General features: G+C 44.2%; 1 protein-coding gene across 2 annotated transcripts in view; it reads left to right on the forward strand.

Moving 5' to 3' along the window:
• Positions 1–27,070, forward strand: part of si:ch211-186j3.6 (neural-cadherin) — a 323,558-nt gene that overhangs the window by 164,331 nt on the left and 132,157 nt on the right. For both annotated transcript variants that reach the window (XR_008413679.1, XM_053853874.1), the window contains exons 21-25: positions 1,335–1,778; positions 1,865–2,195; positions 2,475–2,568; positions 6,849–7,033; positions 18,229–18,458. Coding sequence is in view for 1 of the 2 variants with exons in the window: in XM_053853874.1 (XP_053709849.1) it covers positions 1,335–1,778; positions 1,865–2,195; positions 2,475–2,568; positions 6,849–7,033; positions 18,229–18,458 (1,284 nt within the window). In the remaining variant the exon portion in view is untranslated. The remainder of the gene's footprint in view (positions 1–1,334; positions 1,779–1,864; positions 2,196–2,474; positions 2,569–6,848; positions 7,034–18,228; positions 18,459–27,070) is intronic.

Consider the following 27,070-nt stretch of genomic DNA (forward strand, 5'->3'; position numbering starts at 1 on the left):
GCAATGCATCATGGGATAGGTGATGTGCTGCCCGGGATAAGCATATCATATATGCGTTCTTATACTTGAGCATTATGTGGCACTATGGATTGACTCAGTTTCACAAGGGCCTGACTCAATAGCTTTCTGAATGGCACATTGAGTGACAGGCTCCGCCACTGCCTGAGCTCAAAACATGGCGGACATTCACTCTGTTTTGCTCTAAATTGCTCTATTATTTGTGGCTTCTGTTTAGTTTTGATCATATATCTAACGTCAAATGCTCTTTACTTTCAAATTATATGTCCGGTTTTCCGCCGGTTTTGCTTGAATGTGGAGGAGATTCTCAGAGAACTGGAAGAAGAGCCCTCTAATTTGGTGCTTTATTAAAAATACAAATGTTCACATTCTGGTTCACACGACAAGCCACACGACACATGGTAGGAAAAAAAATGACTTGGGCATGGATCAACCTCAGGCCATGCAGAGTAGAATTGGTTCTTGGTGCTGGTGGCCATGCGTTTCACTCACAGTGCCAAATGGTGCTCACTGTGTGATGCTATACATATGTGATATGAATTCATATTCAGAGTGAAAGGAGTGCCACGTCATGGCAAAACCCTAACCGACTAACTGTCGTTGGCTCCTTCAGTGTCAGGAGGCAGAAGGTGAAACATCTGCTTTGACTGAACGCTGTGTCAACAGATAGCTGACGTCTGCGTTGCATGCACAACTTGAGAATTGACCATGTTTGACACCTTAGGAGTAAAAATGTGTTGCATTCAAAGCTTCACTGTCTGTGGAAATGAATATTTTCATTGGTTGTAACAGGACAGACATCTCTACTGACTTTGTAGATTGGTTTAGGACAGAATTTACTGTTGCAACTCGTGGTGGGCAGATGAGGCATCATGAAACAGTACTGCAGGGTTGATGAAACAGTGTCATGATTTTCAGAGGCCACTAGATGGCGCTCTTTTTTTTAGAAATGATGTGAGGTTTCATTTAGTTTGTTGTACAAAAACATTTTACAGCAGACAGCGCCATCTGGTGGCCTGTGAAAAACAGGTCACTGTGTCATGAAACCTCATCGACCCTTCAATATTGTGTCATGAAACCTTTGTTCCAAACCATGTTTTTGTTCTTTAACTCATCGTAAGTCAAATGCAAACATTTACATTTCTATGTGAATCAGAAAATGCATGAAAGTAGGTGGATAAATTCAGCCTAAAATGTTTTGGCATCAGGCCTCAGAAACCACATTTGTGGATGTTTGTACATGCTTCATACTTTCGGTCCTTTGACAACAAAATGTTTCGTTTCATGCTTATTCATAAACGCGTTGTGTGTTTCAGGTGGAAGATCTCGACTTCTCCAGTTTCCTGCACTGCGTGGTTGAGGTGGAAGACTTCAACGACCACGCTCCGGTCTTCATTCCACACTTTCTGTCTCTCTCTCCATTACCCGAAGACATCAGTGTGGGAACCAGTGTGGCTCATTTAATTGCCAGCGACTCAGACTCTGGCCAGAACCGTGAGATCGTTTACAGCTTGCTGGAGGAGTCGGACCCAGAAGGGCTTTTCTCCATCGACCAGTCTGGAGTGCTTTCTGTTGTTCAGCCTCTTGATCGTGAAAGAATGCCCCAGCACCACCTGGTGATCATAGCCACCGACCGCGGGGTCCCGCCATTAGCAAGCAGCGCCACCGTCCAACTGCCGCTGCTGGATGTCAACGATAATGGACCGGAGTTTGAAGCCGCTTATTCCCCGATTCTTTTCGAGAATGTAGCTGGACCACAGGTGGATAAACCTGCTGTTACCGGAGTCATAAACCAATACATCACAGTCTATTGTCTGATGACGCCAACGACTCTTTTTTCTTCCAGGTAGTAGCTATGAACCTGAGCTCCACTCTCCTCCACGCAGTGGACAAAGACTCTCCGGAGAACGGTCCGCCTTTCCATTTCACGGTGCCACCCGACTATCGGCACAGCAACGACTTCTACCTGCAGGACAACTTGAATGGCACGGCGACGCTGACGGCCCTGAGGATGTTCGATCGAGAGCGGCAAAAAGAGTTCCTGATCCCAATCGTCATGAGCGACAGCGGCCACCCAGCCAAAACTGTCACCAATACGCTGACAGTCACCATCGGTGACCAAAACGATCACGCTCACGGAGCCGGGGAAAAGAGGGTTTTCATCAACAGTCACAGAGGTGAGGATCGTAAAGGCCGATGATGTGAGTGACACGGTCCAGGTCACTAATCCGTCGCAACTACGACACACCAACTCACCACTTCACCCTGCTTGTTTTTAGACTCGAAAATCCCAAACACATTTGCGTAGCATCACTTACAGCTTAGTAAGATATGGCAACCTCTTTTTGCGATCCACATTTTCGGCATCATACTCTGAATTTCTGTCACACACCGAAACGCCTCCCAACTGTTTCATTTTACCGTGCATCTCGTGACAATTGTCTTTCTTTCTTCAGGCCGCTTGCCCACCACAGTGCTTGGGAAGGTGTACGCTCCGGACCCCGATGACTGGGACAACAAGACCTATGTGTTTGAAGGACATGCGCCGAGGTACATCCACTTCCACACATTCAGTCGATTCTTCTTCCTCAGCTTAATGTTAATGATCCCATTTACAGTTCGATACAACCATCATCTGGCTCTGAACTCATATATGGTTCAAGTAGAAACACGTAATGCAGTAGTGAATATGAACCCGAAGTTGTGGCTCAGCTTCACTATTATTTGTTTTTCTCCGGAGGTCACAAACACAGTGCCTTTGAGTCCAATGTGGGCAGCAGGGACTTGGGGAATCCCATACAAACATCCGCGTGGCGCACAGTTCTGCCACTCGGGAGAGACTCAGAGTAGAGCCGCTGCTTCCCTGTGTTGCGCGGAGTCAGTTGAGGTGGTTCAGGCCTCTCATGAGGACGCCCCCTGGAGGCCTCACTTTGGAGGTGTTTCAGGCACGGCCAGCTGGGAGGAGACCCAGGGGTGGACCCAGGACCAGCTGGAGGGATGAGATCTCTTCACTGGCCTGGGAGCGTCTCAGGATCCCCCAGTCAGAGCTGCTGGATGTTGCCCGGGAGAAGAAGCTTTGGGGCGACCTTTTGAAGCTGCTGCCCCCTTGACCTGGCAACGGATAAGCGGATGAGGATGTTGTTTACGCACAAACATATCCACATGAATGAGACTGAGAACACATGCATCCAGATTATTTTGCTGCGAGGCAGTCCACATTTCCATGTTCATTTCACTCCTGATACATAAAGACTTTGCCGCGAAAATGACTGTACGTACAGTTCGCACAGTCCATGAAGCTCAGACGAGTTGGACCTATTCCGTGATTGACTTTATCAACAGTCTTTCTGTTTTGTATTATTTTCAAAACTTAATGTGTATAAAGGGGCCATTGTGAGACAAAAAGGACGATTCTGTTCCGGTTTTAAATGATCACAATATGTCAATCTCCGAACCATTTCAATCATCTTAAACAAAGCTACAGTGGTAGAAAAAAATTTTGGGCGTCTGCTACAAAATGTTTGGACTACAACAAGTCATTCAATGAAACCTCACATCATTTCTAAACCAAGAGCGCCATCTAGTGGCCTCTGAAAATGAGGACACTGTTTCTTCAACCCTGTTTCATGAAGCCTCATCCACCCATCACTTGCTAGTCGTGACTAGGGAGGATGATGACAATAGTAGTACGTGGAGGTTGACTGCTGAAATCGGATGCAAACAGGTGCCTCCACTTTTTTTTTTACATCCTTTTTTCTTTATTCACCACATTTCCCACCCAATCTTCTTTCAATCTGCCTTGATTCGATTCTACCTCTGTCAGATTTTTCGTCAATTTTTTTTTGTTTCTGTGTCACAAGACCCCCTTTCCTCATATTTCATTCTTCCCGTTGCCCTCAAGAGATTTGATTCCCTGAGGTGTTCCTATCTGAAAACGCTTCCCCGCCTATCTGTCAAAAGTGGCAGATTTCCCCAAATCATACACGCTCACGTACAGTGACACCTCAGCCCCGCACGACACCTTTTGTTCCCTCGTGCCAGACTGAGCAGAAATGGAAATGACAAAGTTTTCTTCTCTCTGTCGGAAAGTTCAGCCTCTTTGGGGGCTCAGCGTAATGTAACACATTAACATTTCATGACGGCTCTGGCATCACGGCGTTTCAGTCAAGTATTGTTCCATTACCGCTGCCTTGACTAGCTCACAACCCGGAGTCTGGCAGAGCTCATTCCGCGCCCACTTATCTTGCAAATCTAGTGTTTTTTAAATCAAACGCCAACCGCTAAACGTAGCTTTAGCTAAGAAACGGCTAAGAAAAAAATATGTTTTGAACCGTGTCATTGGCTACAGCTTCAGATTTAAGAGATGGATTGTTAGATGCGATCGCCATACGACTGTGAGACAGTGTTGCCATCGCTGCAAGCACATTTTGCCGTAGATTTTCATCCTCATTTATCTTGTTTACCATGAACAACAGCTTGCAGAGGAATACAATTGCTTAGTGACATCTTTGTCAAACTTGCCACCCACCTCCCTGTGTTTTTGTGTTTGTTTCCTGCACCCAGAGGGCGGAATCGGAATCCAAAATACAGTAATTGCTTATGAATATGAGGCACGGTTGAAATAATAGAAGCAGTTTTACGCTTTTGGATTGAGTGTTGTTAGCAAGTGAGCAGAGGAAGAGAGACAGCCTGTGATTTAACCCTCAAGCAGTATGTCACATGTCACTCTCAACAAGCAGCGACAAGCTTATTTCCTCTGGGAATCAAAACTTTTCACTTGATCATTTTTGTCGCTTTTTTTTTTTTTTTTTAGCTCTGTGTTATGAAATGTAACACAGTAAAACATGTGAAGGTGATCTGGCCGATCATTTCCGTGGCACTATAAATATTATGCTAATACGTAACTCCTGTCGCTCCAGTCCCCCACTTCAGCGGAGACAGCACCCGACTCACTAAACACTCACATTTATTTGCATTTACATTAGATCCTCCTCACATTTCTGTAGTTCTTGCTCTCAGCGGGTGGTGAGGCGACTCAGTGCTAGATGCCGGAAACTGCGTGTACAGCGCGACTCCACACAAACATGATAGATGCCGGGCAGTAAAGGGTCTGATCGCTGTCTGCGCGCACAGCATGGTTCACAAACAACTTCTCAAACTCCCAGAACACTGAGGTGTGCAGCCGGGAGCTGCAGGAAAATGGTGCTCAGGAACGGGAGCGCAGCGCTGCGGTCTGGGACCAGCGATGTGTGCAGATGTTTGATAACTCACGTCTTGAGAAACATCTGATTTTATTGACAGACAGATTTGCTTAAACGTATAATGCCGTGCTCTCCAGTGACTATTTGCACTGCTGTGGTCTCACTGCAGCGCAGCTGTCTGCTTGAGGCGAACAGCAACATGGGAAGATTTTCCCTAAGTTACTGAAGATCACCAGACTATTCATTGATCATTTCTGACGTCGAGATCTGAACTTGACTGACTAAAACCTTCTCGATCGTCATCTCTCTCACTGTGTTCAACGTGTTGTGAGAGCAGCGTGGATCAGTCAAGACGCTCCGTATTACGCAGCTTGTTTCTGCTATGACAACATGTTTAGTTTTGACTGTGAAACGCCATATTCTTTTACAGCCGTGGCAGAGCTCCGTCATGTCGTGTTGTAATGTAATGTTAAGAAGTGACTGAGAAATAAGGAGGTCAAGCCGATGGTGGAAAATAGCTTGTCGCACGGCTCATGACGACTTCCTTGAGACGTGCTTCGTCGTGGGTCACAAACCCGCTATTTAGCAGGTAGCGCCGGCAAATGAGGAGAAACAAAAGGACATCGCCTGAGGTGCAGAGGTGTGAGGCTGCACAGCAGGCGGCGAATCGAACTCAGACCACCTGAGACAGAACCCGCAGTGTGAAAAGCCCCTTAGCGGTCGAGTAGGTGCGAACTGTCTTCGTTGTTTCACCAGCACTTTGTAAGCAGCGTTTGAAAAAGTGCTGTATAAATAATACTTCATAATACCGGACCCCAGTGGAGCAGTATAATAAGCTTCAATTACGCACATTAAAAAATAGCTGTCTGCACTCTTCATCTTAAATGCTTAAGTATTGCAGCAAACATCATGCAGACCAAGAGTTTTCAAGTTGAACCACATGACATTTGAACAACTTTTTGACCTAAACAATAGACAGTGCACCTACCAGTCAGGGAGGTTTGTCCATCATGCCACAGACGTACTGTATGCAGACATTCACGGCCTCCACCGCAGAACGCACAGCAGCACAGGCTGCTGTTTCGCTCTCCATTTTAGTGCCAAGCTCACGCGTCCTGCTGTGATGTTGTGACTCAGAGGGAGGCATTATGAGTTGCAGCTGGTGAAAGTAAGTGCTGGCGTCCACTTGCATGTTGGGTCTGGTTGAATGTGCCCTAATGGCCAATAACTGTGATATCATGCTAAGCACTTAGCACGACCAGCCTTTGATGGGCCAAAAAAGAAGTGACGTGACTGGTCTTTGTAGACGCTTTGAGATATCTTCTAATAGCCGGATGACTAATTAGTGCCGGGGGAGGGGTGGGTTTTATGGATTCAGCAGACTGACCCTGTCAAACCTCTAATCCATTAGCAGATAGCCACGAGCGGCCGCACTGTTGGCAGCGAGCAGGCTGCGTATTCCCAGATCATCCCGATGCCTGGTTCTTCAATGTGATCACGCACGCTGCAAAGTCTTCTCCACTGGCTGCAACTGGAATTATCACCACCAGGCGCCGAAGAAGGCGCCTCGAAATGAAACTGTGACTCAACTCTAAAAACGTGCTTTGCTTGTATTCCTCGCCTCCGTAGCTACTTCATCCTGAATAAGAGGACTGGCTTCCTGATCATCAAGGAGAACGCTCCGCCTGGGACTTACCAGTTTCAAGTTCGGGTTTCGGATGGTGTGTGGCCGGACGCCATCTCCACTGTGGTTGTGCACGTGAGAGAGCTGCGAGAAGAGGCCATCTACAATTCGGGGTCTCTCCGTCTGGCAGGTAAGGACACTTGGTCTCGTGCTTCAGGTCATCGTCCTGGTCTCAGTGTATTTTTATGCAGCTTCGTCCGTCCATCCACATCAATGTCTGATCCTGGCAGTTGGTCCTTCGCTTTGATATAAAGCTGGACAAAACTCGGTTTGGTGGAGTATCGTAAGGTCATGTTTTGGCTATGCAGCTTCTCTTGTCAGAAACAAAAACACAAGTAATTTTCAATCATAGGACCACGGTGACAAGGCCACGAGAAACTGAGGAAACTGTAAGTGTTCATCTACACTGCAGACGTCTGTAGTCAGTTGGAGGCAGCAACTGCTCTTTTTTCTGACTCATTTTGTAGTGGAAAAATACGGTTTCAGTGTCACTCAAAATCAGAGTCAAGCAAAATTATATGCTATTTTTGACAAGGCTTTGGTGAAGGTAGGGCTGGTACGATATGCATTTAACTCGATTTGATATTTTCCCAATACTTGGATGCCGATTTGAATTATATCTTGAATGTGACACAGATGCAGGAGAGAGACGCTGGGGCAGCTGGGTTAAGTAACCGATATCCAACTACCTACCCTGCAGTTTTACAGCCCAGGACGACCATCCATGGCATAGCTGGTGTTATTCCAGGAGCAACAATCCTCCAGAGCCATACTGAGCAGTTAGCATAGAGCGCTAACATGTTAGCATATGGCTAACCAGCGTGAAACTCTGGCAAAAGAGGCTTTTGTCAGGCCGCACTTCCCATGTGCCTTTCTAGCCAAGTGACTTCATATGGATCTATATCATGAATGCAGTCTGTGGTGCGCTCGCCAGATGGCGCTGTGGAGTGACAGTCATCAGCTACGTGAAGTATTAAACTGCCGTGTTTGATCGGCCGCTCTGTTGAGCAGGAGCTCGGCTTCCCAGCTGTTTACCAGGAAACAGATATGACGTTGTGTCTTGCCGCCGTCATAATGCGGGGGAAATTGATTCTGGGCAGTTGTATCAATATTAAATATTGTTAGTAAGAAAATCGTGATATATTTGAGAATGGACTTTTTTCCCCAGCTCTAAATTTTACGGCTTTTCTTGCCGAAACATGCAGGTGAATGAGCTCTCCATGTGAGCGGCAGGCCATAACCGTGTCTGGGAGACAGACGGACGGACAGAGAAAATACATATTTCATACTGTAGCAACCCTGCTTTTTCTCCTTCATTTTCTGCCTTCTGTTTCAGCGCAAAATGCATTTCAGTTTGAAGCTTTTTCTTTCTACAATGCCTCCTCAGGAAGCTAGCACTTTGCATGAGATAGCCTGAGAGGAAGGCTTTCTACACCTGCCAAATAGTCACATGCTGCTGTCAGGATTCATAGCCACCAGTCGAAGACGTGCTGCGACACCCCGAATAAAGTAATGCAGATTATTGTTCCTGGAGCTGTTGGCGATTGTTCAAGGCACTGTCAGGCTTCCAGTTGGAGGTTAAAGATGACACTCATCGCAGTTTTTCGCTCCTAATACGTGGAATATTTTGGGTGTCTGCATGCGCCCGGAAAGCCCTGTTTCCTTCAGCCAGTTTGGGGAAAATAATTAGTGTTTTTTTTTTTCTTTTTTTGCTCAGCAAGCATTTTGCTCCTCTCCTGCGAGCGCGTTCATCATTACCTGATGTACAACACGTCGGCTCCCTGCTTCGAATTAAATTTGCTTTAGAGAAATGGGACATGGCTGAAGGATTTTTATGATTTCACAGATATTGAAATAGAAGCAGCGGGTGAGGCTCAGAAGAGCAGGATGTGAGCAGAGGGAGCGGAAGGAAGAGAGGAGAGCCGGCTGAAGCCTCATATATAGGTAGATAAAAGGATTTTCATCTCCTCCTCAGCACGGATGAGGTAAACGAAGGACGCCGCTGTCTCCTTTTATAGTTGTGTAAATTAAAAATGCACACCCGGCTTGTTTTCTAAGGAGCGCAGCAAGGAGGGCAGGATTGTCCTCAAGGGACGTGCGCCAGTATTTATTTTATCAAGTCATCAAATAGTTCTATGCTCTTTGTTTTCAGGTTTAAGCACAATGCTTTTTGGCGGTCCAATTATTTCATCTCTGTTTCCACGATAGTAGCACAGTGCGACGAGTAAGATGAGTTTAAAACACTGATGAAAACCTCTAGTGGATGGTTTTAGTTCTATATTATATTATATATTTATTGATATATATTATTATTATTATTATTATTATTATTGTTATTATTATTATTATTATTATATATATTATTATTATATATATATAGTTTTTATTATTTTTATTTATTATTTTATATTATTATTACTTTTATATATTTGTATTATTTATTAATATATATTATATATTCTGTTGGAGCAGTTTAGAGGGAAGTAAAAATAATACGCAATGTAGGCTTGGGAGATTTAGGCGATAACAATAAATATCATGATAAGACACACATCATATATATCCAGATAAGTTAGTGAGTTGTAGCTGTAGTGAAAAATAAAACAGTGTGTGATTTCAAAACAACTCCAATGTTTATTTAAAATATTAACAAGTGGCAAAATGAGGATACGAACAAAAGAAAAATTGAGAACAGTAGGTTGACCAAAAATGAAATGCTTCAACAAATCAACATTTGAAATACCTTTGAAAACTATTTAAACCAACTTCCCCTTTTTACTCAAAACATTGAAAAGTGCCAAATAAATAGCTTGGGTAACAGGATAACCCAGCAGGTAGTGCGTACGGGCCCATCTTTCAGCTTGTCCACAGGTCGGTTGTTGAGGTGTAACACTTAGTCGGCAGCGTCTCTCTGAGTCTCTCACAAACCTGCGCATACAGCGCTGGCAGGGCGACCTTCGAAAAATATTCCCGCGTAGGAAGGTGGTATCGTGGATCCAGCTCTTTCACCAGGCGCTGGAGGTCCGTCTTCTCTACAGTGTGCAGCATATCATTTGCCACACAACCGCGTCCGTAATACGCTTCCACCGCATGCTAGTTTTTTCATACGGCAAAGACTGGTGTAAAGATATTGCAATTGTTGGCTGAGCTGTTTTCCTCTCAGTGGCAGCCATTGCTGCAGATCTTTGACGGCGCTTCTGCTGGCTTGTGATTGGTTCCCATCCTTCGCTGGTATATATTTGTGGCAAACCTTGCATGTTGGACGAGTTTGGTCAAACTATCTCGCAGTGAAGCCAAACCACTTCCATGTAACGGACGACGAACCACTGATCCGCTTGTGTCGGCTCCACTCTCCATCGTACTTTCAGGTTGTGCTTCCATGTGACGTGAACATGTAAGTGACATACTTCCGCTTATCGAATTTATCACGAGATGTCAAATCCTCATCGTCACAACTGGTTTTGCCGATATATCGTGTCCGATAAATGACATTAAAGTTTCTGCGTGTTGTGATGAACTCGCACATATGTGCTGTCATCCAACTTTTACTAACAGAAATGTGTGGTGGCTTTTCACTTTAAAGTGTGTCTGTTTCTTGAGATTTGTGAAGACGCTAGACTGAATAGAAACCCTGCTGGTGGTTGATATCCATTTGTATATTTTTTTTCTTTTTACAATGTAGGAAACGTTTTATGAGACTGACATCTACTTACAAGGCGACAAATTTTCCACAGCTTTGGTCAAACTATAAATAAATGGATAAATAAATACTGACCTCCATCTCCTGCTTCAAAACAGACTCCATAACAAACAATGCATCAGATGCTGTTGTGTATGGTGCAGCACAGCTGTAGGCCAGTGAGTCTCATCATCAAACCTTCCTGCCTCAATTTTGCTGCGCTCCATTTCAGATGCCCACATGTCCACTGCAATTACGGAGCCCCTTCTAAGTATAGCAGCACGGGCTCCAAACACGTTTATCCTCAACCCAAAAAGGCTGTTTGTTCCATTGTTTGGCATTTGTTTGCGTCAACTGTCACATGTTTTCTCCAGCTATAACAAAAGCGTTGAATTAGGGCTACATCTGGCGTGTGACCGTTTCGGGTCAAAACACTCTCGAAAGCGTCAGATGTCACAAATAGATTTTCCAGCTGCTGATAGGAGAAGCTTTCAGGAACCAAAAGGATCCGTGCGACTTATGAAGGAGGGAGCAGTCTGCTCTTGCAGTATTAATAATGATATGAAATATACTTGATATAGAAAAAATGCATATATATAGAAATATACTTTTTTTATGGGCAACTAAAGTACATACAAAACATTATATTTTATACTCATGTTGAAATGTATCAAAAAACAATGAAAGGAAAATTTAAAAAAAAATACAAAATGCAAATTTCAATCTAAAATAAATAACATTGTAATAGTGTTTACCTAACCTTTTAAATAAACAATGAAAAGATCAAACCCTCAATGACAATTTCACTCATCACTTGGTGATTACCGGCATGTTTTTCTCCACAACGCCTCAATAACTGACAGAAAGCTCTTCTTTTCATGGATATCCAGGTAATGGAAGACGCGCTAATAGGTACTAAAACTCCATTAGCATTGGTTTCACCTGTGGTTCACTCCAGCTAGCTTTCGCTCACTTGGTTGTGCCGAGTGACTCATAAAACACATGGTGTTGAAGGTTTTGGGTGTTTTCCCTCTGTGGCTGCACATTTTGTAAACTGCAGTTTGGTCGTCATTTTCCTTGTCAGAAAAGTGTAGCCATATGAACATCATTGTGGCTGGCTAACTAGCTGTCAGCTAGCAGCATCACAACAAGCCGTGTGATTTTTGGCAGTACAATTATTTCTCCTCTGTTTCCACGATAGTGGCAGAGAGCGATGAGTAAGATGAGTTTAAAACACTGTGGAAAACATCGAGGGACGGTTTTAATTCTATACCTTGTTGCAGTAGTTCAGAGGGATGTAAAAATGATACGCAATGTCGGCCTGGGCGATATCGGCAAAAATACCGATAAATATCATGATAAGACGACACCATAAATATCCAGAAAAATGGCAAAATGAATACACAAACAAAAGAAAAATTGAGGACCAAAAATGAAATGCTTGTACAAATAAATCAACTTTTGAAATATCTATTTAAACCAACTTCCCTTTTTTACTTAAAACATTGAAAAGTGCCAAATAAATAGCTTGGGTAACAGGATAACCCAGCAGGTAGTGCGTACGATCATCAAGTATGGCGTACCGGTCCATCTTTCGGTTTGTCCACAGGTCGGTTGTTGAGGCGTAAAACTGCATTAGAATCAGAATCAGAAAAACGTTATTAATCCCAAGGGAAATTATGTTCGTAACATGCTCTTTAATCGACATATCACAATAAATAAAAAAAGAAATAATCTTATAAAGTGCAAAAAAAAAGCTGTACTAAAGAGCTTAGAAACCATGTGACCAATGTGCAAGAAAATGCAGTTCAAGAAGAATCCTCCAGTGAGATTTTTTCAGAGTTGAATTGTATGTTTTTATTGACACAGGAAAAAAGGAGCTCCTGTGGCGCTCGGTCTTTGAGTTGGGTCGTCTCAGTCTGTTGGTCCGTGTGCTACTGTATTGGACCAGGAGCGGATGGAGGGGGTGGGTGATGTTGTCCAGCATGCTCCTTAGTTTCAGGAGCATCCTTCTCTCCATAACCGTCTCCTTCGTGGATGAGTCTGTTGTGTCTGTTAGTCTCCGCCACTGTTAATCTGCTGCCCCAGCAGCACTGGACACCAACGACTCATAAAGCATCCACAGCATTGTCCCATAGACGTTGAAGGACCTGAGCCTCCTCAAGAAGTAGAGACCAATCTGTCCTTTTTTTGTAAAGTCCAGGAGGACCACAATATATTTATAGACCTCGACCGTACCCACATTGACCCCCTGGATGCATGTCCAGGTGATGGAGGATGCGCTAGTAGGTGCCAAAACTCCATTAGCAGTGGTTTCACCGGTGGTTCTCTCCAGCTAGCTTTCGCTCACTGAGCATGTTGGTGTCTCATAAAATACATGGTGTTGAAGGTATTGGGTGTTTTCCCTCTGTGGCTAACTTGGTGGGTGCACATTTTGTAAACTGCAGTTTGGCCGTCATTTTCCTTGACAGAAAAGTGTAGCCATATGAACATCATCTAGCTGTCAGCTGGCAGCATCACAACAAGCCGTGTGATTTTACGCAACTGTTTTGCATTGTCTTCTCTGCGTTGCCATAAACAATTTACCCATCGCGTATGAATAGTATCGTCGTACCGTCAATGTTTTTCACTGCTTTCTCTCGGTGGTTATCAAGTGAAATGTTGTCATTTAACAGCCATGAAAGATTTTGCATAGAATATTCTGAAGTTCTTGGAGGTGAACCGTGACTTGTTGTTGAAGAAACCCAGGTTTAATGTCCATCTTCTTGCCTTACGGGGCTTTGCAGTAAACAATTTTGTCGATTCTCTGTCTCAAGGATTATGGAAATATCCTACTTATGGCATTACTTACACCCTCTTTGACATTTCAAATCCCTTTTCCAGAACAAATGTCCAATGCAATACCATTTAATCCTACCTCTTTGAGATTAAGTCGGCCTCTGCCTTTCTCTCTTGCGCTTGCTTGCTCTTACTGGTTGATGTGGTAAACAGAAAGTCCTTGAAGGTCCATTTGGCTCTCAACAGAATTGTTTCCGCGTGGAGTAAATAGAATACCGCGGTCTGACTGACTAAAAGAGAAACGCTGAAGTTATCCTTCCACGTCGCTGGTGGACTTGTTAAGACTTTCACTTGACCCACGTTTCCTTCTGCGGCCCTGCGTTGTGCGTTACCTAGTGAAGGGTAGATGAGGCTTCATGGCACAGTATTGAAGTGTTGATAAGGTTTCATGAAACAGTATTGAAGGGTTGATGAGGTTTCATGACACAGTAGTGAAGGGTAGATGAGGTTTCATGAAACAGTATTGAAGGGTTGATGAGGTTTCATGACACAGTAGTGAAGGGTAAATGAGGTTTCATGAAACAGTATTGAAGGGTTGATGAGGTTTCATGACACAGTAGTGAAGGGTAGATGAAGTTTCATGACACAGTATTGAAGGGTTGATGAGGTTTCATGACACAGTAGTGAAGGGTAGATGAGGTTTCATGAAACAGTATTGAAGGGTTGATGAGGTTTCATGACACAGTAGTGAAGGGTAGATGAGGTTTTATGAAACAGTATTGAAGGGTTGATGAGGTTTCATGACACAGTATTGAAGGGTTGATGAGGTTTCATGAAACAGTGTCCTGATTTTCAGAGGCCACCAGATGGCGCTGTCTGCTATAAAATGTTTGGAGTTGAACAACTAAATCAATAAAGGTGTGGCCTCTCAAAATAACCTTGCAATACTGTTTCATGATACCGCATCGACTTATGACTTGCAGATACAAGGAATTTCACACATGTGGTTTCACATTTGACGCCTCTGTTGCATTGCATCACGACTGTATCACTGTACATTTCGGCTCATGCAACAGCTACACACTACGACAACAGCAAATGAACAACTTGAAAAGCCAAGACATGTGGGGCGGTCATGGACCAATGTTCGATGTAAAGCATCTAACTAAGTAATTCCACGAGAAATTTGGGGAAATTTTAGTGCTGGTGCGCTTGTCCGCAGATTAGCGGACATTTACTTTTGCTTTACAAACACTGTACCAAGGCAACGCGTGGTTACTTTGGAAGCTTTGAAAACTTTATGAAGACAACTTCTTAAAACCCATAGGGCCTCATTTTATTTATATATTTATTGCGGGACCAAATGATTTTAATTGCTAATCTGTTGTCGACAGCTGCCGTGCAAGTTCCTGCGAAAAGAGCACAATACTTTGTCTGACAGGTTCATGATTATTTTATGAGGTAGATATTAAGATATCCTTTCCATCTGAAATTTTTAAGCTTCAAGGCAGGAGCGCCTCTGTAGCCAGCTCCCGCCGAGCCTCTGGGGAAGAGGAGGCTGTTGTAGTGAATTGGGTGGTTGGATCAAAGCCAGGTGCAAATGCTGTCACAGTGCATTAGGAGTTACAACAGTCTCCCCTCCAGCCCCCTTATCCCTCCTGACTGTCTCTCTGTCTGCCTGTGTCCTTGTTTCTCCTGCCAGACTGACTGATGGAAGCTGACATGAGCCTGTATTCCTCACGCTGTATCTGAAATCCTGCCTTGTCTCTTAAGGCTGAGGCGCTTCTGGCTCAGCTTGCCCCGGCTCTTTTTGACTTTTCCCAGGCATTACATTTTTTGTGAACGTGCTGAAACCATCATAGGTTAGTGGTCTGCCATAGTTAGGTTTCTCAAATACTGGATACCAACACCAGATTGTAGAAGTTGTTGCTGTAATATGAGGTAGGAAAGTTCTAAAAGAATGCGTACACATCACTTTGTTTTGTTTTTTTTAGAAATTATTTGCCAATTTCTGGACTGTAGAGGGCACCGTATTATTTAGCCACACCCACTAAATCTAAGAAGGAAAACAGATTGTGTTCCTACAACCATAGTGGTCTATAAGCCGCGGGTGCAGCGGTGCTGTCTGCACCGTAGAAAGGCTTAAAAATGCATGAGGATCACTTCTATACTAGTTTGGAAAACGGGCTCCAGCATGGAGACTGACTCATGAAACAAACTGGCCAATGTTCTGAACTGGAATCATCAACTCCTCACATCTTTTATTGACATTAAAGCTCTCAAAATGTGTCCCAAGTTCCGACACCACAGCCGGTCTCAGCTGCTGCTTCTCATCTCCGCTCCTCCAGGAGATCGACTCTGTGGGCGGAGCTGTGGACACGCGGGTGAAAACAGGGCATTTTGAGCGCTTTAAGGTCAATAAAACGCCTGTGATGTCATGGGTTTTTAGATCACGCTCAATAATTTGGCAGCATGACGCTGTGTCGCGGTATAAGCCGCTGGATTCAGACCGCGAGGAAAACGAAGTAGCTTATCGTCCAGAAATTACGATAAATAATATAATTTTATGATAATAAATCCATATTTTGAATGCCTTTTGGTGACTTGCTAAACATTTAAAGAAGTCTAGTTGTTCATAACTAAAAGGTCATGAGTAGCATTTGGATGCACGATACACACTGCGTTGCGTTCGATTCTATCTTTGGCTCCACCAAAGCACAAACTTCATTTCAGCTTGGTGCTTGAATGGGAAATGAAATGGTCCTTGGAAACCAAAAATAGCATCCTTTACCTTGATGGATGGGCTTACACGTGAGTTGTCTGCCATTTGGCGACATGAGAAACTGATGTGCTGAGCGACCCATGGCCTCAGTGATGCTTTATTCCATCAGACGTCAGTCTTATTTTTCAATTGTTCTTTTGATCCTGAAAATATGTGACCATCGATCATTGACTAACAGGTATTTTAATGACATTGGGTCTGGAATGTGTCACTCTGAAAACAACAAATGGGAGACTGAGGCGCAGAATTGACGGAATCATTTCAGTTTCAACCCGATTCAACCGGATGGGAAGCCGTAATGAGCTAAGATCATTGAAAGCAAAGCATGGAGAGCTGGACTGATCGAAGGAGGTATGTGCTGTGTAGAAAAAGTGTGTCAGGGAGACACAGCAGAGAACTGCTTAACTTTGTGTTCACATTCCACACGGTCAATAAGAAAGGGCTGCAGCATCTGCCCCTTCTCAGGAAGGATTCACTGAGTGAATGCCTTCTTTGCATCTTGGCTCAACTCTTGCAAAGGTAAATGGGAAAGTCAAGTCTTTTAGACCCAGATAGGAAATTGTTCACCTCAATATTAGTTCTTTACAAGAGACATTGTCAGGAAAACCATCACGATCCCAGAGAAAAACGTCTCGTCCACTCCAGTCGTCTCCCATCTGCTGGGAGATGCAAGGTCCTCATGACCATGGAGACAGTGTACTGCAACTATACCGCTAAATCACCCAAATATTTGAGCAGTTTTAGTGCCCTCAACATGGTTTGCTGCTGCTCCTTCTCATTCTTCTCATCAAGTATGGCCTTGTGGTCAATCCAGGCAAGCAGGAGAAGCTGAGGTGCTATCGAGGTTTGAAGTATACAAGTACACATTTTAGTGGTGGGACTTAATAAAAAATAAAAATAAAAAAATTAAATACTATAAGTATAATAAATTATTACATTTGTCATTGAACAAACACATTTAAATCATGCTTTTATCAACTGGTTTTATTTTAGTTTTTTGTATATTTTAGTGCATATTTTGCATTCTTTTAATCTATGCACTACAACTTGTACATATTGTTTTTATTTGTCTTTGGCACGTTTAGCTAAATGTAAGAGGTGCACAGTGTTATATTCACTTATATTTGTTTCACCTACAAAGTAAGAGACGCACTTTGGAGTTATTTTTATAGTATTTTTTTGGCTACACAATAAGTGATGTGCATTGCTTTTTTTGTTTGCACTAACTTTGAGGTGGTTTATATTGTTTTTATCCACCCAGCTGTGTTGCAAAGAAGATAAATATTTTGCATCTCATTCTATATTTGAATTGTATTGTAATGTGACACTGCAAAAACACCCTTCAAGGCTATTGGTGAGTTCATTGTTGCCATTAGAGTCAGTTTGGACTAAGGGTCTTGAAAGGGCAGGAGGCAAACCCTTCTGCGGGACTTTAGGGGGGCTGTCAAACTTCCCGGGACTTCTGGTGTTCAATCCAAGTGCACAGCGTGTCTTTCTGATCCTTGTCTGCTGGTGTACAAGAAGGGCTTCCTCATTCGCAACATGTCCGAGTGGCCCTTTGGTTGGTGATGGCCAAACACTGGCAGATCTGCCATGAGAGGCTGATCCGTCTGCCCCAGGTATGTCGCGTATTCCAGCCAAGGTTCTGACAAGCTCTTCAGCCCCTGATCCCGCCAAGGCTGGTGCTTCATTGATTCAATTCAAATGTGATCCTGTGCTGTAATTGTTCGTATGGTGATGCCTGCCAAATCTCTCCCGTGGCAATACAACTCTGACATGCTTGAGTGCAGGTGCTGGATTAACGGTGAATAAAACATGAGCAAGCTTTCTTTGCTTCCTCGGAGTCTGCTTCTGTCTGTGATTAGAAATTGAGCCCTGACTCATAGCGAATGTAATTACCTTTAACAGCCAGGGTCAACTCCAACTCCCAGTTATGGTTTTCACCACCAGGTGTTCCCACAACACATTGTCGTAACGCTGGTGAAATATTTCTCAAAATTCACCGCACTTTGATTTGAAATGATTCATTCGTCGACTTCGATCAAGTCCTTATTTTCAATTGTGTATTTTTTTTATTTTCCTGCAGATGTTACAGCCAAAGAATTCATTGACATCAGAGGGAAGCAGCGGAGCCGCTACGACTTGCTGGTGGACTTTCTGTCGGAGATGCTGTCTGTTCCTCCCAATGACGTGAACATATTCAGTCTAATGGACGTGAAGGATCGGATGCTGGACGTCCGCTTCGCAGTGCACGGTGGCGCCTCTTACATCCAGCCAGAGAAGATCCACGGCTATCTGGCGGCGCACAAACAGAAGGTCGGCCTTTTATTTATTTATTTATTTGCACAGTTTGAATGGGCTTTAATAACATGGTTTATTGAAACAGTATCCTCATTTTCATTTCAATGAAATCTCACATTATTTTTAAACCAAACGCTCTGAAAGTAACTGCTTCAGTGTCTTGAAGTGCACACATTCACAGCATGATTTGTTGCATTGCGAAATACCTGTAGGAATTAGTACTGTAACGCATGGGACGTTCACGTTCACGGTGTGTAGCTGTGATCTGCTTCTAATTCTTGTTACGATATAGCGGTTCTCGACCGGAAAATGATGGATGGCCCTCTCCGTTGAGGAATGAGTTCCTGCCTCAAGGATCTAAGGATCTCAAGTGAGTTGGAGATTGGTCGGCGAATTGGTGCAGCAGGGGGCGGCATTGCGGTGGCTCTACCGCACTGTTGTGTGTAAGAGAGAGCTGAGCCAAAAGGCAAAGCTCTCTCTATTTACCCAGTCTTCATTCCGACCCACACCTGCTGTGGGTCATGACCGAAAGAAGGAGATCCCAGATACAAGCGGCTGAAATTAGTTTTCTCTGGCGGGTGGCAGCGTCTCCCTAAGCGATAGGGTGAGGAGCTCGGGAGAGTCACTTGGGAGAGACTCGGGAGCACCGTTGAGAGGAGTCAGTTGAGGTGGTTGGGGCATCTCATGTGGACGCGGTCACGCCCAGCTGGGAGGAGACCCAGGATTTGACCCAGGACCAGATGGAGGGATTATATCTCTTCACCAGGGAGCGTCTCGGGATCCCCAGTCAGAGCTGGTGGCTGTTGCCTGGGTGAAGGGGGTTTGGAACGAACTTTTAAATCAGCTGCCCCCGCGACCTGGCAACGGATAAGCAGATGAGGATGGATGGATGGATGGATGGATGGTGGCTATTGCACCCAGATATAACAGCCTTGTTCCTTATCTCACCCAAATATCGACAAAAACAAATACAGCCATTTGCAAAATGACGTGGGCTTATTTTCTTGTCCAATTTACGAAGACTGGAATCTAAAACAACGGCAAAACTTAGTGTCGAACCTTGTTAAACAAGAGATTGAGTGAGTCTTTCTGTGTAGCAGGGTGAGTTCAAAAGAGGCTCATGAACTTAAACTAAAACACACGAAAACTTCTTCAGTTGTTGGATTAAACATAAAGTGTAAATAAGAGATGCGACATGACTATATTTTAGTCCAGGCTCGGTTCTTCTCTAACTGAAATTCTCATTATAAACATCTGCCAATCCTCTATTCAAACTATAATGTCTGTCAATGGGAAAAAAAAACGGCAGCACAAGCACATGGAGCGGTTGGTTCGGCAGCATCTTTGAAATCCTGTAGACCTTGGATCCAATACGTGACAGAGCACCTTTCAAATGGTCATGGACAAGTTTACAATGAAACATAGAAAAGACCATGGGAGAAAAGCCGGAAACGCCTGGGTCACAACTGCTCATCTTTTCTTTTTATTTGAAGGTGAAGATGCAGCGCTTAAGATGAACAATCGTATTCTTCTTATACTCTCCAGTACCGTATTCACTGAATCGAGAGATTGTGAGTGTTCCACATTAAATACATTTAGATTTGTTTGTTTGTTTGTTTCTCAAGTGCAACTACATCCGTCTCGCCTGATGCGTTGGTAGCATCACTAAGTCCAACATGGCAACACGATTACGGGCTGAAAATCAATCAAAGGAGAAGTTTCATCAATCTTTTTCCTCCCCAACTTTTTCTTTTTCGTAGCCAGCACTTTTTGCCGCTGGCAATGTATAGGCTGAAGCAAGGGCTTCGATTTGACAAATTCAAAATATGTCAGTCAAAGTTATGGGACAGCTGGTTGGTAGCAGTTCGCTTTCTAGTGGACTTTATTGGATGGTAAGAAAACTGTGTAGTTGCTTTTCAGAAGAGAAAGCTGCGGAAGACATTGGACAGGAAACAAATGCTGAAGCGTAAATGTTGCGAACAAAGCTGTCTGTCATCCACCGTCTCAAAGCGCTTTCTTTTTCATTCTTAATTCACATTGTTCAAGGTTCCCAGACCAAATTCTGGCAGCCAGCATCCACTGTGTCTCTCCAAAATGTGTTCTGGCTTGAGTTGAGCTGATGTAGTGACTCTTGTGAAGTCAGTTTTTTTAAAAGTCTTGAAACTTTCCTTTCATCTGCTCGCTTTCTTTCACCAAAACTGTCAATCTGAAAACATGTCAGTCATGTAAAGTTTGCATCCTGCAGCTCATGCGCGGGAGACTGCCGCGACACACGTCAAAAGGCTTCAATGCTACGGATTAAGTTTGTCATTTAAAGCCCCAGCACTTCACGGAGCACGGAGAGTTTTCGGGGCTCACGGCAGAACAAGTGAAACTAGCATCGCTAACGCCCACTGGTCCGAGCGTGACATTCGGAAAGGTTGACAAATTGTCCAGAAAATAATTATGAATTCCGCAGAGCCCTCTGGCCGCAGCCTTTCTCAGGTGTCCATTATGTCGAGATGGAAACAGCCGAATCCGTCGCCATTTTATGTCGGGTGCAGCGTTTTTTGCACCCGAGTCTGAAACCTTTGGAAACGTCTGGAGTGAGAACTTTCACAAACACGGTGATGGAAGACGAGTCCTCCCCTCTCTCTCTCTCTCTCCCTCTTTCTCTCTCTCTCCACAAGCAGCCAGTGTGTAAATATTTCACAGACACAGCAAAGTCTGCGAGAGCTTCACCATGTTGTGGAGTCTCACATCGAATTAAAGGTTTTTCAATTGTCCTTGACAGAATAGTTGCTGCACTCTGCGAGGTTTGTCTATTTTTTTTTTCCTCCTCGAAGAGGTACATAAAAACATGTCTGAATTGCTCACATCATGAGCACATCATGAGCGCACATGAGCACAGAAGGTCTCTTCATAACTACATTTTGTTTACAAATTGATAGTCAATCCAGGTGATCGGCAGCGAAATCCCTGATGGGAGTAGATCAATAAAGTATCCATCAGAGCGTGGCAATTTTACCAATTTCAAACATTTTTTCAAACATAAATTATGGTTTAATATAGTCCAATGTATCAGCCTTAAAACTTTCAAATGGCTTTAGCCATTCTTTTAAGCTTCTTTGACGTAGTTCCCCTTTTGTACATGCACTATATTATATTATTTTTTCCATGGCGGAGCAGCTGCATCCAAGTGGTGTAAAGCCGCCGCCGACGCCGCCACTGGACTATAGAGCAGTGGAGACGCCTCTGGAGTGATGAATCATGCTTTTCCATCTGGCAATCTGATGGACAAGTCTGGGTTCGGAGGTTGCCAGGAGAACGGCACATTAAGGACTGCATTGTTTCAAGTGTGATGTTTGGTGGAGGAGGAGTTGTGGTGTGGGGCTGTTTTTCATGAGTCAGCCTTGGCCCCTTAGGTCCAGTGAAGGGAACTTTGCCTCAGGATACCAAAACATTTGGGACAATTCCACGCTCCCAACCTTGTGGGAACAGTTTGGAGCGGCTCCTTCCTCTTCCAACGTGACTGTGCACCAAAGCAAGGTCCATGCAGACATGGAAGATGGAGTCTGGTGTGGATGAATTTGACTGGCCTGCACAGTGTCCTGACCTCGAGCCGATAGACACGGACGCATTTGGGATGAATCATAGCGGAGACTGAGAGTCAGGCCTTCTCCACCAACATCAGCGTGTGACCTCACCAATACGCTTTTGGGAGAATGGTCAAACCTTCCCTATAAACACACTTCCCAGAAGAGCTGAAGCTGTAATGGCTTCAAAAGGTTTTGAACGCGATGGAGTGAGGAATGGGACGTGCTTAAGTTCATGTGGGGGTCAAGGCAGTTGAGCAAATGCTTTTGGTGATATGGCGTATATCTACATCCAAGTCTGTCGCGTGCTGTATTGAAACAAAGTGTGGTATTTCGCTGGCGTGCACTGATCCCCTGCTCATCAGAATTCCCACCGAGTCAGGTTCAGCTCTTTAATCTGACGTCGCATGAAGCGATAATATCATCTCTGCCCATCAGGCTGCCGATTAGACTGGAAAAATAACCCCCAGAGTATCCGTTTCCAAGTACCCTGACTTTCATTTGTCCCGACATCGCTTCCAAACCATTTTGCACCACTTTGTACTGACTGGACTTTGACAGAACTCAGCTGCCTGCGCAGCATCGGAACCATCAATGGACGACGCGGCTCATTAGACACTGAGTGATTTGTGAAGCATATGTCAACGTTGCCCTTCCAAAATGATCAGCGTCACTGCTGTTCTAAAACCGGTTTGTAGAGGTTGAGTGAGTTAGTATTCTTCATGTCCCCTGCGTCATTTTGGGAGGCATTAAATATGAATTAACTTTCAGCCCCTGGACTGTTTCATTGCACAAAAATACACAGCTGTTTAAAAAGAAAAAAAATGCAAATCTTCAAGCAGTTTTACACAGGGATTGGTGATGTCTCCAACACTTGAATTCCTATATTTTCTTGCTCTGTCTGCTTGGATCTTTCTTTTGTTACACCGTCAAAATTCTGTTTCTTCTCGACCACCTGACATAATGGAGGAGATACTGCTCAATAATTCAATTGGCTCCACGCTGCATCTATATTCGGACAACAGCTGCAGGCGAACTCAGGGCCTTCATCGACCCATTGCTTTTGCCTGACTATTCTGTGCATGTGGACGTGGTCATTGTGAGGTGAAGGCTCAACAACTCACGGGTGAATCTCTGGGCCCGATCGACTGGCATGATATGTAGCACTTGTACTCTGTTAGTTACTTTCTCTTTTTGGTCAATCGTAACTGTAATCGGTTCTTTTAGCACAAGCCCTGTTTCATCACTCAAGCAGGGAGGTGGACATCTATAGAAGTCATTTTCTACCAGGTAAAACAAAAAAAAGACACTGGGAGAAAACCAAGTAAAACATTTTTAAACTAAATATAAAAGATTTCACCTGAAATCTAGTGAATTTCAGCCAGAAAACAAAAACAAGACTATCTACGAGAAGAAATGCACATATCCGTGAACGTATCGCAGAGCGTTGCTGTTGTCAACAGGGTGATACAAACCACTTGGTGATGGTGAATAAAAATGCTTCATGTTAGCATGTCTAGAGGAATGAAACACCCTGTTTGTTGACCGGGAGCAGCAAGCTTTGCGCCCGAGGTGCATTCACAGTTTACAAATCACATAGATGTTTCGAGTGCTTTGACACTATTGACAATGTATAAGTCACAGCAATGAAGTTTCCCCCACAGCATTTGAACACTTTTTTTCTTCCGCATTCCATGCATCCGTTCCGCCAGGTGACAAAAAAAGACAGTTGCATTCAGTTGCTGTAGGAAAAACAAACGCTCATTGCTTATATATTGTCAAAGCAGTTGAAATTCGAAAATTATTTAGTTAATCACACGAATGTTTGGAGTAATTTGACATGAATAACAAGATACAAGTGACAGCTAGGGCTGGGTATCGATTCTGCTTTCAATAATCGATTCAGTCGGGGTACGAAGGAACGAGGGAGCTAAAGCCACGTACAGAGGACGTGGTGTAGGACCCAAGTGCGAGTGGTGATAGGTACAGGAGGCAGGAGGGAATTATAAATATTTAATAATTAAAACAAGAAAACAACTGAAAGCATCACCGAACCGGGAGTTAAATGAGCTAGCTAGCATAAGAGATCGAAACAATGACAACCGGGAGTTAAATGAGCTGGCTAGCATGAGAGACCGAAACAATGAGAACCAGGAGTTAAATGAGCTGGCTAGCATGAGAGACCGAAACAATGAGAACCGGGAGTTAAGCGCTAGCTAGCATGAGAGACCGAAACAATGAGAACCGGGAGTTAAATGAGCTAGCTAGCACACAAAACAAGGAGTTACCAAAGGGGAACGAGAAGTCCAAAAAACACAGGAGCGAGTGGACACATCACCGGGAACATGGAAACAAACAACACTGGGAACAAACCATGGGAATAAATATAACGGTCTGGCACACGTTGCTGGAGCCCAGGTGTTCTTGTAGACAAGTCATCAGGTTCATCGGCTCCAGCCGTGTGCCAAAGGAACAGTGGGGAAAAAAGCAAAACCAGGACTCGGAGCCTGGAAGCGGAGCCATGACAGTACCCCCCCCCCCTTAAAGAACACCTCTTGGTGTTCAACCAGTCATGGATGGACAGTCATCGTAGACGAGGGGAGGAGGAGGCCCACTGGAGCGACTGGAAGAGCCGGGCTGCAGTGAGCCGGAAGACACAATGGGGTCCTGGGGAGGCGGTGGGTGGGAAGCCGCGCTGTGGTCTTTGGGAAGCCGCGGCTGCTGGGATCTTCGGGAGGCCGCGGCGGCGGCTTGGGAGCCACGCTGGGATCTTCGGGAGGCCAGGCGGCGGCTTGGGAGCCACGCTGGAGTCGTCGGGAGGCCGCGGCTTGGGAGCCCCGCTAGAGTCGTCGGGATGCGGCGGCGGCGGCTATAGCGGTCTGGCACACGTTGCTGGAGCCCAGGTGTTCTTGTAGACAAGTCATCAGATTAATCGGCTCCAGCCGTGTGCCAAAGGAACAGAGGGGGAAAAAGCAAAACCAGGACTCGGAGCCTGGAAGCGGAGCCATGACAGATTCCAATTCTCATGACTTAGAATCGATTATCACAATTCAATTCGATTCGATCCGACCTCAATTCAGGTTAGTATTAAAACCATTTTCTGAGCTGTTGCCATAATCACATGACAAGGTATGCCACATATTAATACTAGTATCATATTGACATTCCACAGGAAGTTAATGAAGGATTGGTAGTAAGTGATGGCTGTAAGACTGGTGAAAATAGGAAGGTTCAATCTCCTCCCAGATCGTAATGTTGCTTTCACAAACATGCTGGCAGGATCACCAGATGTGTCTATACCTGCTGCGATGGACTGCTCATGGGACTGGTGCATTATTAGAAATATGACATTCAAAATTCACCCAAAAGATGCTGCTGTTTAATACTAATGCATTTTTATTTTATTATCAAAATGAAAGAAAGATATTCTCAGCCAGTGAAAATGTAAACAGAGTGCTGGTGACTGACTTCACAGCAACCTGACGTCGTGGTACAGTGTGTAAACTGTTTCAACCTCTGTGGTCTGTAATACGTACGACAAGAGGTTCCACTCCTCTTCAATATAGTGATGTTTGGGATAACTTCTTCAGACAGATGTTTGCGAGTCACCATAACATAGTGTGGCTCTGTTACTTTCATTTGCATTTCTGGGGTTTTCAAACCCGGCACGTTGCAAGTGTTCCCAGTGTGAGGAGGCATGTTGTTTTGATTTTGGTGTTACAGGGGCGTCAAAGGGGTTGGACCTCCGATCTTTGGGCCTACGAATCTATTTTATGGAATTAATGTACAAATCAATTCAGAATCCGAAAATCTATTTTTTGAACACAGCACTAGTGACAGCAATGAACGTTTTACAAATAGTTTGTTTTTTTCCCCACATTACTTAAACCCTTTTTTTTTTTTTAATCACCACTTGAAGCCCATTCTCACCACGTGGGAGAAAAAAAATCACCAAGCACAAAAAAAAAAAAAAAAATTATAAATAAATAAATAAATAAATAAAATTACCTGATGGAAATGTGCTTCCATAGACATTGGTATTCTCAATATACAGAATAAATGCCAAACATTATAAAGCAAAATTGAAAAAAAAAAGAAATAACAATATTGTGATGACACCAAAGGTTGCTCTGGAAGAAAAAAAGCAGATATAAGGTAAAAAAAAAAAACACTGATGATTTACAGTGTTCCTACTGATCATGATCGGGTTGCGCACGAGTCGTAGCTCTCTGCACTCGATCACTGCTGTCCTGTTTCCTTGAATTCCTGGTAGTTAAATACTTTGATGGTACTACTACTAAACTCCGCCAACGGATGACTGGAGCACTTGAATTTGGTTTGTGAGGTCTGTAGAGCTGCAGAAGGCTCTGACGCCTGTCCCCGCCACCTACTCCTTTTGTGGCTGGTCTGGGAAATCCGTCCTGTTCCAGAACCAGCATCGCACAAGTATCCACGGAACAGAGTGTATAATTGGGCTCCGTCATATTTCCTGCGTGACCCACCAGCACTTAAGTAACAGCATATCCCCTCAAAAATGACGGCAAGCAGCCGATGGTTACGTGTCAAATGACGATGACTGTGTGGGAGGCTTCCAACAATCAGCTCATCTGCACTGTTCTAATGAGTCAAGCTGTGCTGCACCCGTCGCTTTGTTTATTCCTAATGTTATTTATTGCTGATTCCCCTCCACTTCGGAGCTGCAAGCAAAGTTGCCATGGCAGTGAACGCGAGTGGGCCCCCAATGACTTCCGATTCAGGCGGATTGTCTGGTCTCCGGTGTTTGGTTAGATTGGTTTCCAAAGAAAAATCAAATCGTCCGTCCCACGGAGAACATTTAGGCCTGGGGAAATATCGGTCTGCAGATAGGAAATGAGAAGTGTGTCTTTGGAAATCCTGTCTGCCGTCAGTGGAGACGGCGCGAAAGGTGGGATTCACCAGTTTTGGTCGGCGTTCCCGGTCGGGTGATAATGGGAAATGAAAGGAAATGAATCAAGTGACAAGCTGCTTTTCCTGCACCAAGACCAGACCAGTAGGGTTCTCCACGTGGTTTCA

This window comes from Synchiropus splendidus, chromosome 1 (genome assembly GCF_027744825.2).
Source record: "Synchiropus splendidus isolate RoL2022-P1 chromosome 1, RoL_Sspl_1.0, whole genome shotgun sequence".
Classification (NCBI taxonomy): Eukaryota; Metazoa; Chordata; class Actinopteri; order Syngnathiformes; family Callionymidae; genus Synchiropus; species Synchiropus splendidus.